At 42.4% G+C, this 14,626-nt stretch overlaps 2 protein-coding genes across 3 annotated transcripts; both read right to left on the reverse strand.

Annotated features, from left to right (window-relative positions):
• Positions 1-30: 30 nt before the first annotated feature.
• On the reverse strand, positions 31-5,738 carry LOC105276863 (protein tipE). 2 transcript variants are annotated; one of them, XM_011334824.3, is made up of 4 exons: positions 4,702-5,738; positions 4,372-4,630; positions 3,962-4,126; positions 31-3,709 (listed from the first exon to the last, which is right to left on the reverse strand). In XM_011334824.3, exons 1-4 carry the CDS (start codon positions 4,949-4,951, stop codon positions 3,664-3,666), a joined length of 720 nt encoding a protein of 239 aa, XP_011333126.1. In that variant the 5' UTR covers positions 4,952-5,738; the 3' UTR covers positions 31-3,663. The 2 variants fall into 2 exon arrangements, with proteins under 2 accessions (XP_011333126.1, XP_011333127.1); XM_011334825.3 differs by having other exon boundaries at positions 3,956-4,126.
• Positions 5,739-5,899: 161 nt separating this feature from the next.
• On the reverse strand, positions 5,900-11,116 carry LOC105276870. The gene is made up of 2 exons (XM_011334848.3): positions 6,567-11,116; positions 5,900-6,049 (listed from the first exon to the last, which is right to left on the reverse strand). Exon 1 carries the CDS (start codon positions 7,915-7,917, stop codon positions 6,577-6,579), a length of 1,341 nt encoding a protein of 446 aa, XP_011333150.1. The 5' UTR covers positions 7,918-11,116; the 3' UTR covers positions 5,900-6,049; positions 6,567-6,576.
• Positions 11,117-14,626: the final 3,510 nt, after the last annotated feature.

Raw genomic sequence — 14,626 nt, forward strand, 5'->3', positions numbered from 1 at the left:
TTATAAACAGGAAAAATACAGTCAGCATTAACAGAAAACGTATTTTTATATATTTCAAACGAGAAACCGTACAATCTCTTATTTACAATTGTCCGCTTGTATCGCAAAGCGCATGATTTATATATCGTATATATATTATGTACAATAATTATGATTCAGTACGAACGTATGAAGCGATGGACGAGTTGAAAACGTTCGAGTAAAGAGAAAGGAAGCGTCTTGAAGAGTATTTTTTCATTTATATCAGTAGACTTTACATATATAAAGAAAGAGAGACGAGGAAAAGAGATGGAAATTGTGTAGGTACGATAAATGTCTGGCTAATGGTAAATACGAGTATCATTAGAGTAGCCAAATAATATTGTAGGAGAGCATATGTTATGTAAAGGTAATTATCGCATAGTGTTTGTTTGTCGAATCGATCGAAGACAAACAGTATCTGCACTCGATTGGTTCGGTCATTGCTTTCTAGATCGAATATAAGGACATCTCTATATCTTGTGTGGAAATAGAATTTACAATACCTCATCTTATCATCAATTCGTGCTCGATCAAACCACTCAGTTAAAACCGCTTGAATTACATATCCTACATGTATCACCCTTGCATATAAATTATCTCGATTTACTCTAGAATTTGTTCTCCTATCTAAGAAGAGATCTCAAACGAATCTTAGCATGTCAAATTTGCAATCAATAATCTTTCTAATAGAAATTCATCCGTGTACTAAGGAAAATCGTGTTCTATGCTTTAATGAAAAGAGTATAATCCGCTTGAGATCCCTAATCTATATTATATTAATATCTTCCCTCGCGACCGCTCTGCTCTAAGAATGCTGTCTACGACAATTGCGACCGGCTAGTCGGACTAGCAAATTTTTGATTGGCACAAACAATATAAAATACATTGTGCCTACACACGAGTTGTTCTTGGATTGTCCGCGTAAACTCTCTTGGTGTTTCGCTTAAAAGCATGAATTTTAATATCATACAAGAGACCTAATTCTAGCCGATAAACAAATTCTCCGACAGCCTAACGACAAACTAGCAACAATTTCTGCGTCCCGGAAAGCGCAATAAGGGAACTTGTGACTCGCTTCGCCGTCGTTTCGTCGATTGTAAGCGTCTTGAGCAAAAATTCTCGCGAAAAATAATGCATGAGAAAAGATACAGGAGTTCTCTATTAAAATGCTCCAGCGGCGTATGAAAATTTCAAATTAATATTTACATCTAAAATCATCTAATCTCCAATCTTGAGTTGTTTGATAAATATCATATCATCAAATCTTTAACTTTCATTTAAAATGCTCAATCATATCGGAGACAAGATTAGCAATAAGAGAGAATTAAATTGATTATTAATTATATAATTTACACGAGGTGAGGTTGATGGACATTCGTAGACGATCACGCGATCGATCGCAACGAAAATTACACTAGCAAGCTTCAAGTGGGGAATGAGTGCCAAAACGTAGGATCCGTTGGTAGCTGCTCATGGGAGCTCTTCCAATTTTACGGACACCTACAGCAAGGCCGAGTAAGGATTCACAACCATACTAGATGTTGAGGGTTACGACGTGGTTTCCATATGCTTCGAGACAAACATTCTTAAAATCAATTTTGACAATCGTATTGTTAATGATTCGAGAATGCAAAACTCATTTATCAATTGACGAAAAGAATTTCAAAAAATACAAATTTATATTGCAGTTATAATGATTTCTTGAAATTCTTCATGTAATTCTTGGAGATTATTTCATATATGTCTTCTGAATCTAATTGCGCTTCAATTGCGTCGTTAATTAATAAGCTATTATTTGCGTTAATTTATTTGCAATTTTTGGCAATTATGTCTGACGAAATAGATATTATTACTAAGCAGTTTGCGAGCATTAAACGACGTCGTTTCGTAGCTTATGGAACATAGTTCGCGTGTCCCTGCAAAAAATAAACTTAAAGATATCATTACGTCTATGACTAAAACTATGCGCACAATGCGTGCCAGCGTCCCGTGCGTTTTATGCATTAATATATACGTAGTTATATATATATATATATATATCTTCTCCCTAAAGCTAGAATCCACGACGTGACTTGCGTCCGCGTACAAAATTCGTAACAACTCTTATATCGATTTCGATAGAATTATAATCGCTAATATTCACAGGCTTAACTTATAGCCTAGCCTTAATCTATGTTCCTTGGTGCGGAAGCGGATTTTCAAGGCAAATCGGGTCACTTGCTTTACTTGCTCATAGAACGCTTTCACAATTTCCATTTAACACGTCGCGTTCTGCTATCAAGTAGTAATACAGTAATATAAACTGCTTTTATTCGATCAAATTTCTACGAAATATACATTATAATAATATTTTACATCTTCTATTTTAATAGAATAATTAGAGAAAGAATAAATATTAAATCTTTAGAATATATCTAATTGAAACATGCCTGCTTCGCAGAATTAGAAGAATGATCATCTCAGCTACTTTAAAAGAGAATTCAAAAGAATGAATAATCTTGAGAAGCATAATGTCCAGTGTAGCGAGTGATGCGATTGGCCCGATAGGAGTCCGCATTGGAATTCGTTTCTTCGTGTAGAGCCCGGGTAAGCTAATTACGCCGAGCGTCGAGCCGCAAGCTCGCACTGCTTCCATCGATACTTTACGATCGACTCATCATCGAAAGGGCAGCTTACGTGACTTCAGTCGTAAATTCGCGACAATTTTAACTTAGTCTAAACCCGATGCTGCTGTAAAACCTAGTCTGTGCTGTCTAAAAACTATCGTTCTGCTTAAATTATCGTACAAGTAGGAAGGCGCGCCTTTATCACGGTTAAACTCGAAACACGTGGAAGTCCATCGTCTCTCATCGCATTTTGCAACTACTTCGATTAAAGTTTCATTTCCTCGATTTCTACGGACTTTTAGAATTACAATTACGCTGCTAAATGATTTAATAGGCATTAGAGTCTTGTATCTGCATAATAGATTAATATTTTAATATTGGTATATATCGTTAATTGAATTAATTCTCATTATTAATATCATGTTTTATTTCGTTAATGCATTATACTTTTGTCTGGCAATGCCGCGTGTTTCGAGCCAACCTGCTCGTAACTCCTATGGAATACTGATAGATAATTGAAACATTCGAACTCTCAGATTCACACGGCCCACTTTACATCGTAAATTTAAGATTCGTTCTCCTCATTGTAGTCTCGCACAAGAGATTCTTCCGATCGCCACTGGATTCGCCATTTTATCACGATACATCCGACATTATTTTTATTTCGAGTAAGTGCGTGTAAGTAGCTAATCTCGGTGCATTGGAATATTAAGAAAAAGAGAAAGATTGAAAGAGAAAGAGAGAAATATCGTGATGTCATGTCATGAATGAACCTGGACACGTATCATTTATTAAAAGCACGATCCAGAGCGGATTTAGAGGACAAAAGAAGTCGGACATTGCGTCAAGCATTAATTTTAACAAGTGAGCCCGTAAGAAGCGGTGATAACGAGACTCGTTTCTTCGCTGTTCGCGAATATTTTCTAAGGCATTACTATAGTCGATCGCTTAAATTTATAAGGTAAAACTGGAGCCATTCGGAGCCATTGTTTCGCTGGCATCACTCCCGCGCCGGGGGGTGAGCCCTTGGTAGCAGTCAGTATTCCTCCTCGTCTTCCTCGAACTCGTCCTCCGCCAAGATGCTGCAAGAAAATCACGGAATTACCAACCGGCAAGAAAAACAGACATCACATAAAAAGGCAGGAATTACTTTGACAATTGAGTCTTGAAAATTAAAGAGTGCCTAACTAATAAATTCAATGGTGCTCAATTTTACATTCGCAGTATTCGATCGTCCTTTCCAACCTTGACAGAAACCAGTATGGAAGCTTCAAAGTAATTCCATGAGATACAGTTTCTGCTAGCTGCGCTGGATAGTGCATACATACACTTACTCTTCCTTTCTAGCGTACTTGTCGATGAGATTGTGACCCGGACCGCAGGTCTTGCCCATCGGCGGACAATACCAGTAGCACAGCACGCCGAGCGTCGCAGCGAACAGTGCTATCGGTACAATCAAGGCCAACACCAAATGCCTCAAATTTTCATCCCACGAGTACCTGCGGAGATGAGATAACGAATTAAATGTGCTAATTAATCAACATCCATAAAGAAATCGAGTTTTAACACATTCAAATCTTTATGGTTATTGCACAGATACTTTGAAACAGCATTTCTTCCTTTATATAAATACTAATTAATAGACTATGGTTTCGTATCATCTAAAGATAAAGCTTATTGAGGAGAAAATCGTTTTAGCAAACTTCGTGTCTTCAGATTTCGTGTCTTAGAATGACTCACGTACCTTGCGACAACTGTTTCTGGATATGTCCTACTGTAGTAACAGGGAAATACCTTTCCCATGTTTTCGTAGGCGTATTTCTTCGCGAAGGCGGAACAATTGACCGTGGGCGGGTAGCCGCATCCCTCCGTGTTCACGAAGAACTTGGTGTCCGTTACATCCCATGATATCGAACCCGATTGTTTTGCCATGAACTCCTCGAACGGAAGCTTCGTGTAGTTGACTCTGATCTGATGACAACGAAGCGCAGCACTAGTACAACCTACGACGACAACGATATCACAGATCACATTCCAATGATGATACCAAAGACGAGACTGGCCGAGAGCTTACCTTCTCTGCAGCTCGCCCACGAGCAGTTCTTCAAGCCTTCCGTGTAAACGTGATCCGTTGTGACGCAGGCGACCGGATGCGGCGAGAAATCCGCCAGGATGGTGGATATCGCCGGCTCCACAACGAACGGAATCAGAAACAGAAAGGCGAAGACCGCGAGGATCGCCGTAGTGCCCATGCAGAGGGAGGTGTAGAACTTGGCCTTTTCTAACATCACACCGATCTTGGACTCCTCCACCTGGACGCCCATTATCACCGTCGACTCGTCGGAATCAATGGTTGCGGCTTTTGTGGGCCACGTGGGCCCTACTAGTCACACTTGAAAGTCTTCCCGAAGGATTGCCGAAACAGCCACGATTCACGTGGCTGACTCGCCTGGCGATGCGCTTATGACCCGCTTGTGACACCGTGATTCACACCGCGACCCTCTCTTTCGTCCGGTGACTGCAGCGAAAGCGGAAATAATTGTTTTTACTATAAAACGCGAATTGGTATGCAATACACGAGATCTTGAAGAAAACACTCGAGCTATTTAAGAATTAATCTAAGAGTCCTCGAAGTGGAGGACAAGATGTGATCCGATCAAATAGAATGAACAACAAAGATTATTCAGAATCAAGAGTCGATTTGATAAATTTAAATGGAGTAAGACTGATAAATAGAGTAAAAAGTTTGCTTGGAGAATTCTAAGATTTTAATATTTAGATTCTTGATGAGAAAGTCTCTTGAAGCTTGAATAGGCCGTCGAATTTTCCCGATATTGTTACGCTGTTCTTGTAGCTGCTCGTGCTTTTGGCGATTACGATGAGTGCTTTGATCGTTAAGTAGGCTAGCTCTACCGAGTGCTCGTCTCGAGTCGATCATCCATCGGCAAGGCGCGCTTCTTGGCTGTTAAACTCCTAGCTATTGGTCACGGCAAATCAATCAGAAAAGGGGAACCTCTCAAAAGCTACGAATGTCACGTATGAAAAGACGCCAAATTAGAGTAAAAACTCCACTCTTGAGCGATTATCTTCTCAACGAGAGAACCGTGCTGAATTATACGTTCGATATCGTGACATCGTTTCCTCATGTCACATAAGCATGTGCGTTCTCTCGAATATTTCGTGCAGGCAGTGCGAGTATGTAAATTCTTCTTGCTCTTGGTAGGTTTCTTGTCTAACCGCCCGCTCCCTCTTTTTGCTTCGTTTTCTTGATATTTTTGCAGGAGTGTGTACGTGTCGCTTTTTGTTAAATTGCAAAGTGAGAAGTTTTTGATCACGCGTTCCCCCCCTCCCCACACCTCAGTAATGCCCGCGCAGGGAGAATATCGACTGACGAGCCGGACTCTCCTCCAGGAGGGGAATGCCTGTTAACACAACATTAAGATGTGCATTGTAACATCGGTAAAAAAATTACTACAATTGTCGGAGAATAATTTGCGCGAATGCCTCTCTCCGAGTTTCAATAATTAACTATGGACTTTGTAGAATAAACAAAACAGAAAAGACGTGGTTTTTCTTTGTCTTTAAAACTCACCGTTTCTTTTCGTTTCGTTTATGATTGAAAGATAAGACATATAATTTGAAAATAATGCAGAATTGGAAATAATAATTCAACATCTTAAATCTACAGCTTATATTTTATTAAAAGTACAAGTTTCATGCCATGCTCTCTAAGTCACGGTTTAAATCTATAAACGAAGAAGTTGATATGTAACGACACACACACAGAAATGAATGACTGTTGAAAAATTGTAGACGCAGTTGCGCTTCGCAATGGATGGACTAAAGATCGACGAGAGATATAATTTCAGATCACATCGGAACTGAACAAAGATTTCTTGGAATGCAACTAACTTTTGGCCGAACTAAAACAATCCTTACGTGACGGATCTCAGAGCGCCATAACCGAGTCTCCTCCGCCAGCATCCCCTAAGTTGCCCGACGCGCTCCTCTCTATCGAGACCAGCGTGCCGGACTTGCCCTTGAACCTCATTTTAGCGTCGTCCCCGACGACGACTGTCCTCTGACAGAAGATCAGAGTCAGACAGCTGACGACAAACAGGATACTTGGCAGCAATAGCGCGATCAAGAACTCTTTATAGGTGGTTTGCAGATCAAAACGGGACACAACTACGCCGGTGTTGCCTTCGGCATAGTAACACGGGAATCTAGCACGCGCGTTGTGATCGGATCCGTCCTTCCCGTACTCGTGGAGGAAGTCCCTGCACTCGTCCCGCAGGGTGTTGACGCATCCCTCGAGATTGATCATCAGTCGGCTCTCGTTGGCGATGATCAAGCTCTGCTCCGGCGGCGCGATCAGCTTATCGGCATCTAGAGGTTTCGTGGCGAATATGTTCAGGTAGGACAGATACGTAAAGTTGGTCAGATCGGTCAGCAATTCCTTCTCTAGGACGGAACCGTTGATACAGTCTACCGCCTCCACGCCCAACGTAGAATTGAAAATACCGTAGCAGGACGCCATCATGATGTCACCTCGATCCTCATGCCAGATCTCTCGATTACTCACTACGTCTATAGCACGTTCGCACTGACTCAAGTACACCTTGTCGCCGCTGAGAAGGATTATGTTCTTGTTCCTGGTCGGGATGTCGACACATCTACGATCACAGTTATAGGGAGTCCGTATGCGTTCGCACGTGCCGCGGTTGCAGTTGAACAAACCGTCGATGTCGATGCAGGTGATTTTGCCGCGGCGACCGGAACACTTGAGGGGTGGGTCCGTGTCGTGGAACATGCACTCGAAGGCGTCGGTGATGTTAATGCAAGTGCCAGCGGAGCAGTTGAAGGTGCCGGTGAGATTGCGACACTCGTCCGCGATGCACTTGGACTTCTTCGCGTTCTCCTGGTCGATCCCGTAACACGTCTTGTTCGTCGTGTTCGTACAGTTTGCTAGCAGGATAGTTGAGCCGTTTCGGCGGAGATTCACGTGAATCTGTACGCACGGACCGGAGGTCTTGGACAGGCACCACTCGCCGCAGCTACCCCAGTCACAACTGTCAGCGTTCACCGCGCGGATTGTCGTGCACATCACGGGCACCTCGGTGATACCCGACTGGAACGCCCGTCCACTGGGCATGTAGATCGCGACTGTCAAATATACCAGCGCGACCGATGACAACACCATCGTCATCTGGCAGATGCAGATCGTGCCGCAGATGCGGCCATCCTGCGGCGGGATCACCAGGTTCTCCACCGGGACTGGCTTCGGCATCCTGCCGGGTTCCACTGACTACTCAATCAGCTACCAATCAATTGTCTTACGTGCACTTGCACATCTTACGCGGGCGAAAACGTAACTGACTAAATGAGCACGAACAGTATTAACAGTCGTTTCGAACTAGTCGTCTCGAAAATTCTTCTGGTGGTTCTCTTAAATCGATTAATTCAACGATTTCAACGGCATTCTTGAGACTCTGTTAATGTTCTGGATAGATAAATCGAGCAAAAATCTTTAGATTACACATACTAGTTCCAGATTACACAAGGCGAAGCTATACACTTATCGTTCGATAAATTCCTTGGTACTCGTTTCTGGATGAGGAGGTGGTAAATTAATTACCTTAACACAGGCAATTTCAGCTCGACCAGAATAGAATATTCTTCGACTTTTAGTCACGAGCAATCAAGCGTTGAGAATTCTTTCTTTTCGCACTGTGTTTCTACATCTTGCAGGACTAACACGCCGAAAGGTTCACGTCGTAGCACTCTCTGTTAAAAGCTTGATGCAACGTTGGTCCAGCTTTCTTCTTGAACAAATGTAATAGCACTTTGTATTGATTCTCGTGTAGTTTTTGAAAAATTCGCGATGTCACGAGGAAACGCGTTTACATCATCGGTTCCACGTCAGAATTCCACGCGAGTCTCTCTCTTTTACCGCAGGACGAGTCCACCCGCGCGCATGTTCTACCATAGCCCTCGTGCAATTTGCGCTGACGGAACTCCCGCACATTGATCGTGGCACCGCGCGACTGCGCGTTGTCGAACTGCAACGGCGCCGCGCGTGTTACCGCAGTTGACGTCATTACGCACCCCTAAGATACCTAAGGGAGGATGATACGAGATCATCTCTAGAGATGGCGGGTTCCAACCGAACCAGGCCAGTTGGTCGTGATTTTTCGAGATTTCAGTTATCGGATAATGATGAAAAATCATGAATAAAGTAGTACTTTCTTCACTGAAAAACTCAAAACTCGCGGTTCACGAAAATATTTGACATCAATTTCTGGAAATTTTCAGTCTCGATGAAACATCTACAACTTAGTGTGATCTATGAGCTGGATAAAGCGAGATTAAATGGAGAGAACCACATCTTGTTCTCCAAGAAAATCTCAAAGGCAGAATAAGTCAAGTATGCAATGAAGTTGTTACTAAAAATAAAGTAGGTTGAAGCGTTGGAACATCAATTGGTTGGAAATAATTTTCCTAGCTGCGTTTGCCTATGATATAATTGTAAAGATTATACCTGTCACGGATGGTGGTCTAGCGCCAAGTTTCTAAGAGACCCAAGTACAACAACAAAACTAGGTCGACAACGTCCGTTTCATGATCTCGAGTAATGTATTATATATACGATGTCTAACACATGTACACTTTTTCATGTACTTCCTGTGTCCTCTGTATTTCCAATTGCAATATAAAATAGAAGAAAGCTTTGACATATGAGTTATTTTGATTTCTATATATATCGATTTGTCTATGACCTCGCAAAGCAACTCTGAAAATAATTTCTGTCAAGCATCTAAAGCGGAATGTATTAGGCACCGGTGTGCCAGTCGTAAACTTTTATACGAGATGTCTTCCTCTAATATTGGAGTACACGTTTTCCGCGAGAGTCTCATAAAACGTTTTATTTCACGCGGACGTAAATGTACAATCTCATCATAAATGCAACGCCTTTCCTGATGTCTCTACGTAGTTGATGTAAAAACAATTCTCTCCAAGAGTAAGACTCATCTCGATCTTTATTAATAACTGCAAGAAATATTTTTATGATACAAGATCCGTTAGGAATTACGTGACCAATGCTTTTTCGCTTCGTTATGCAAAATAAACGTGCCGTGGTACTGTGACATAGTTTTGCTAATGATCTTTGTAACGTGCGATCGTTTGACTGGACTGCAATGAGCAGAAACGAGGAAATGAAGAAAAAGAAGAGAAACATTCGGAGAAAATGCGAGCAAGAGAGAGCGGAGAAAAAAATAAGGCTTTATGGTGCTCTCACGTAATGCAATGTAGTTTTATCGAGCGCCAGGTACAGACGGTGTGGCGCCTCCGTTTTATGCGACTTTCCACAAACGTATATACACGCATCCCTCGTTCGCCTATCGTTTACGGAATCGGTACACGCAACTCGAATTTAGCGCGCGTATCAACATCAATTTTTTAAATCAATCAGCACGGGAAAATACGGACAATGGACTGACTCACCTCACTGCATCATGAACGAGATTGCATCGACGAAACGGACTCTGCATGATAATCAACTTAAAGATACGTGATACTTGATGAAGAATTATTTTTCGTATCCCAATAACAAAGTTAATAATTTTCCAAACGATTTAAATAAAAACTCTCGGCTTCCCTAAAAACCTTCATGTTATCAGAAAAATGAAATAGTAGACGAGGAAACTTTAAGCTAGAGTCTATAAAACGAAAGAAGAGTTGTATAGTTTCGTTTTATAGCGACTTGAAAGTGCAAATAGCAAATGATTGCAGATATATAATATGTAAATGTGCATCAATATTATGCAGTATAATTGTGCAATTCGATCGAATGCCAAATGAGGTCGGCTGGAATAGAGTTTGCCGCGTCTCTAGGGCTCACCTGAGAATCGATCACCTGGCGTTAAATTATTCAGCGCAAAGACCTTTCGCGACGCGAACATATTTCCGTACGTATCCTCGATGTGCCCCAGTGTGGACCAATATAAATATCGTTAATATTCTTCTTTACCTTCGTTAATATTCCATCCATCGATATTAAGATGTGCTTTATGTTTAACTACAACGAATACATGCGTCTACCTACTTCCAACCAATCCTATACGTAAAACAAAACTTATTCTTCATTCGCAGTAGCATCGATTAATCGTGCAAATAAAAAAAATGATAATACTGTAGACATTCAGTATACACGATATCAAGATGAAAGGAAAACCATATCGAACTTTTCTTCAACGAAAACAGCCGCACGCGTGATTGACACGTGCGCCAGCTGAGAATGAACGATCGATCGCGCGATTGGCGATACGCTTTTACGCTAGATTTACCGGCCCTGACCACGCTCAGTTAACTTCGCTTTTATAATTTACAACAGATCGAGGACGTAAAATATAGAGAAGAAAGAAAGATTTTTATTAATAAATGTAGGAAGATTCTACATCACCACTTTGCTGCAGCGCGGATGTGACTGCGAAATAAATTCAGCAAAACAATTTAATTATTACCTGGGATATTGCCGACATAACATCACTTGAACGTTAAAGTTTTTTGTAATATTAAAAAAAAAACACTCATCGAAAAATGTATTAGTTTCTTTCCACGCGCGCTGCTTCGTCATCAACGCGTGAATCATCCCCGTTGAATGTACACGTCATTAAAATCTTCGCTTTCCAGTCGAAATCCTTCAATTAAAACTATATCGATTTTCAGTATAACGTTTACGGTAATCTGAGTAATCGAGCAAAATTCCCCGGGATTATTCTCGCAGAACTAAACCGTGCAGATGCCGCATTCTCAGGTGCGCTCATTGATCAGCCGGCGATGCCGCGACGGGCCCTCGCGACACGCAGCTGTCAATTGAGCAACAAGCTCTCGGTCAAGCGCAAATCACACTCAAACACCTTGAAGAGAGTTGCGGAAATAGTTTTGCCGAGGCACAACCACCTGTCAAGCACTTGTCACGCGTGTTTACGCGGGCTCCGCCGAGCGCGGAATCGTCGTCGAGGGGATGCTACGCGCTCGGAGTCCGCGCTTCCCTCGGGTTGACACGGGCGGAAAAAGGGCGCGGACGGTCGCGGGGTTGCGTCTAAATCTTCAATATGTACTTACGCAACGGGGAAACGTGTCGCCGGTCCGGTGTAGCCCGCAGAAAATCCACTTTCCGCAGTCTCGTCCGATCTGCCGAGGGAAACAAATATGGCGGTACGACAGCCACTGGAGCTGCAACTGCTCCACCTCGCAGTTGCCGTATCGTACCAGAAAATCAATACCCCACGTTGCTACCAACACCCCCGGCTTCGTCGTCGCGGGCCAGCTGCGGCACGCACATTTACGCTCTCGTGCCGACGAACGCCTACGCGTCAATCGACGACTGCCTCATCACAGTGATTGTGAAGTAAAAAGATTAGCCCGGACGGCAAACGAAAGATCACAGATATCCGGCGACGGTCTCGTCGCAAGTCACGCTCGAGATCCTGAAATCCCCCGTTGCCGCGGCCGTGCGACCGTTCCGCTTCGTCCCGACGTCGCCTCCCGTTTCGATCGGCGGCGGATCTCCGCGAAAGAAAGAAGCCACGATCCTCGTCGTTGACGTCACAAAGAGCGGCCCGAGAAATAAAGAGAAATCGATCGATCCTCCTCTCTTGGCGCTCGCTCGCACCGCTGGCTCGACGGATTTGCCAATTAGGATTTGCGGAAACTAGTTACACGCGAGAATCCTGGGAATGTCCTAATTACGGCCGTGCGCCTTCTTCGATTGCCGTATCCTCTTGAGCATCCGTCGCACATGTTTCCGCAAATTCAGGGTGGAAACCGTCGAGCAGCACATGGATGAAGGTGTGGTTAATTTCAAGCGCAATCGTTAATTCAATCGGAATTGAAACAAGTGTTGCATCGTGCGCCATAGAGATTGCATCGGCTTGTCCGAGGAATATATTTGCATCCACTCGTGCGCGCATTCGTGGCCATAAATAAAGAGGCGGCTTCCGATATCTCCAATAATCCATTCCTTCACTTCTCTTCTCTGTTTCGAGCTCTCTATGCAAAAATTTAGCTCCGGGAAACTCGGATTGATCAATGCAGCCATTGATCCGTGAATGTTCTCTTGTTTCCGTTTTTATATTTCATATGGTTTATAATGTTTACATCAATTAATTATATAACTTTCTGCAATATCTGCAGATATTTATTTAACGCGTTTCTGTGTTTGAAATCTGTTGCAATAACTTGCGAGGAAAAGATGACATCTTATCAATTAATCATGTGAGAATTAACAAGCAAAGCTTACGGGATTTGCTATCGCCGACGTGTTGCCGTAAAGTGGGATTATAGTGGAATCTCCTATCGTGCGATCGGAACGGATATTACTTTAGCGTGATTTCTCTTTAAATAAATCAAATTCTACGACACCAATTTAACGTGCGTGACATCTTTAATTTTGTCTCTCGAAATATCTTTATATTATATTTCGACTTAAATGTTCGTTCGTCCCGTAACTACTTCTTGACCTTGTCTATTCCATTATCGACGTTCAACTTCATACGCTTTCATTTTATAAAACTTTATAGTCTATCTCTGCCAAAATGAAAAGTTCGACTGATACGGGTTCGCACGAATCTGGCAATTAGCAAAAACTTGGCAGCGTTATTTGCATTCGACATGGCACGAAAACAGAAAAAGAAATAAAAGAAAGTTGCTCCACATTTCGGTTCATTGGATGCCGGCCAATTTTCCGGAGGACCGCTAACGAAGGAGATATTCCGGGCTCAAACTATCCCTGGTTACATCGTTAAGGTCAATCCGTCTCCAACATGGCATCTCTTGTGACGTCGCCGACAGAGAGATAGATATTCAATGGCGACAGGCTACTGTTGCCTGCACGATGATGCACGTGGGCATTCTCATTCATAGAAACCATCGAATGAATGTATAATAATCTTTCAATGAGAAAAGTTAGAAACAATGTATTTTAAATCTTACCCGTTATTAATAATTAAAGTCATCCTGTTCACTACAATATTTCTGGAAATCTAGTGTCCTCTCTTTTTCTATTATTCGAGCGATACCATTATCAGATCTTTCCAATTCTCGCCTAATTTCATCGCTAAAGAAATCTCTTGTAATTAAACTTGATGAAATTTGATAATGACAGCCCGCAAATCGCGTCCCACATTTCGCCCGTCGCGATACGAGATATCGAAGAGCATACAATAAACTGCGTTCGCCGTGCTAATCGAAACCGCTGCAAATCAGTTGACATCCTTCTTAATAGCGTTTACACAATTTAGCGCGCGGCGTGACTGACGGAAGCTGCATTACGGGGCTTTCTTCGTCGTCAGACGGAAATGAATATCAGGACCCGCTCGACGCCGATCGTCTGGGCTACGTCATTCGAGATAATAATAACACTTTGAACCACCTGGGGAAATAGCACCTGCTATTGAGATGCCAATTAATGAACGAGCACTCGATATATAAGTTTGTCGTTGAAACCGCCCACGCGATGGACCGAAGCGCCCGATACAACTCACAAGTTTCTGCATCTTGCCTTTCAGTACGGGTCTTAACTTCATTTCGGTGACATTGTCAATGTTCCAAACTCGAAATGTTCCAAACGAGACCAGAATGTTTATTGGTTTTTCTACCTTAAACCTCAAGAACCTCAGCGCTCCAGTTTGCGGAATAAAAGGAGAGCGCGTCCGGCACTTAAAGAGGAAAGTATTTTCTTTGAACGTTTTGGTCAAGCGAGTCCCGATTTCATTGTCCAAAACGAGTACCGATTTTTCTGTAACAGCGTTCCTCGATAAGACAAAATATCGACAGGAATGAGACAAAATGCGACCAATGTGTTGCTGATTAACGGTTCATATTTCTATATTCTCTCTCTTTATGATTAAATAACACGAAGAAAGCTCAAAAGAAAAAGGTCAATTATGTAGAAAAGGAAAGGCAGAACTTTGGTACCGCTTGGAGTAAAACTC

The sequence above is a fragment of the Ooceraea biroi genome, chromosome 3 (assembly GCF_003672135.1).
Source record: "Ooceraea biroi isolate clonal line C1 chromosome 3, Obir_v5.4, whole genome shotgun sequence".
Lineage (NCBI taxonomy): Eukaryota > Metazoa > Arthropoda > Insecta > Hymenoptera > Formicidae > Ooceraea > Ooceraea biroi.

What these genes read in the sequence shown, in the direction of transcription:
- LOC105276863 (XM_011334824.3), bottom strand. Translation starts at nt 4,951, where the DNA reads ATGGGCGTCCAGGTGGAGGAGTCCAAGATCGGTGTGATGTTAGAAAAG. An exon ending in GTGGGCGAGCTGCAGAGAAG is followed by an intron (nt 4,631 to 4,701) that starts GTAAGCTCTCGG and finishes TTGTCGTCGTAG; the next exon opens with GTTGTACTAGTGCTGCGCTT. An exon ending in AAGTACGCTAGAAAGGAAGA is followed by an intron (nt 3,710 to 3,961) that starts GTAAGTGTATGT and finishes ATTTTCTTGCAG; the next exon opens with CATCTTGGCGGAGGACGAGT.
- LOC105276870 (XM_011334848.3), bottom strand. Translation starts at nt 7,917, where the DNA reads ATGCCGAAGCCAGTCCCGGTGGAGAACCTGGTGATCCCGCCGCAGGAT.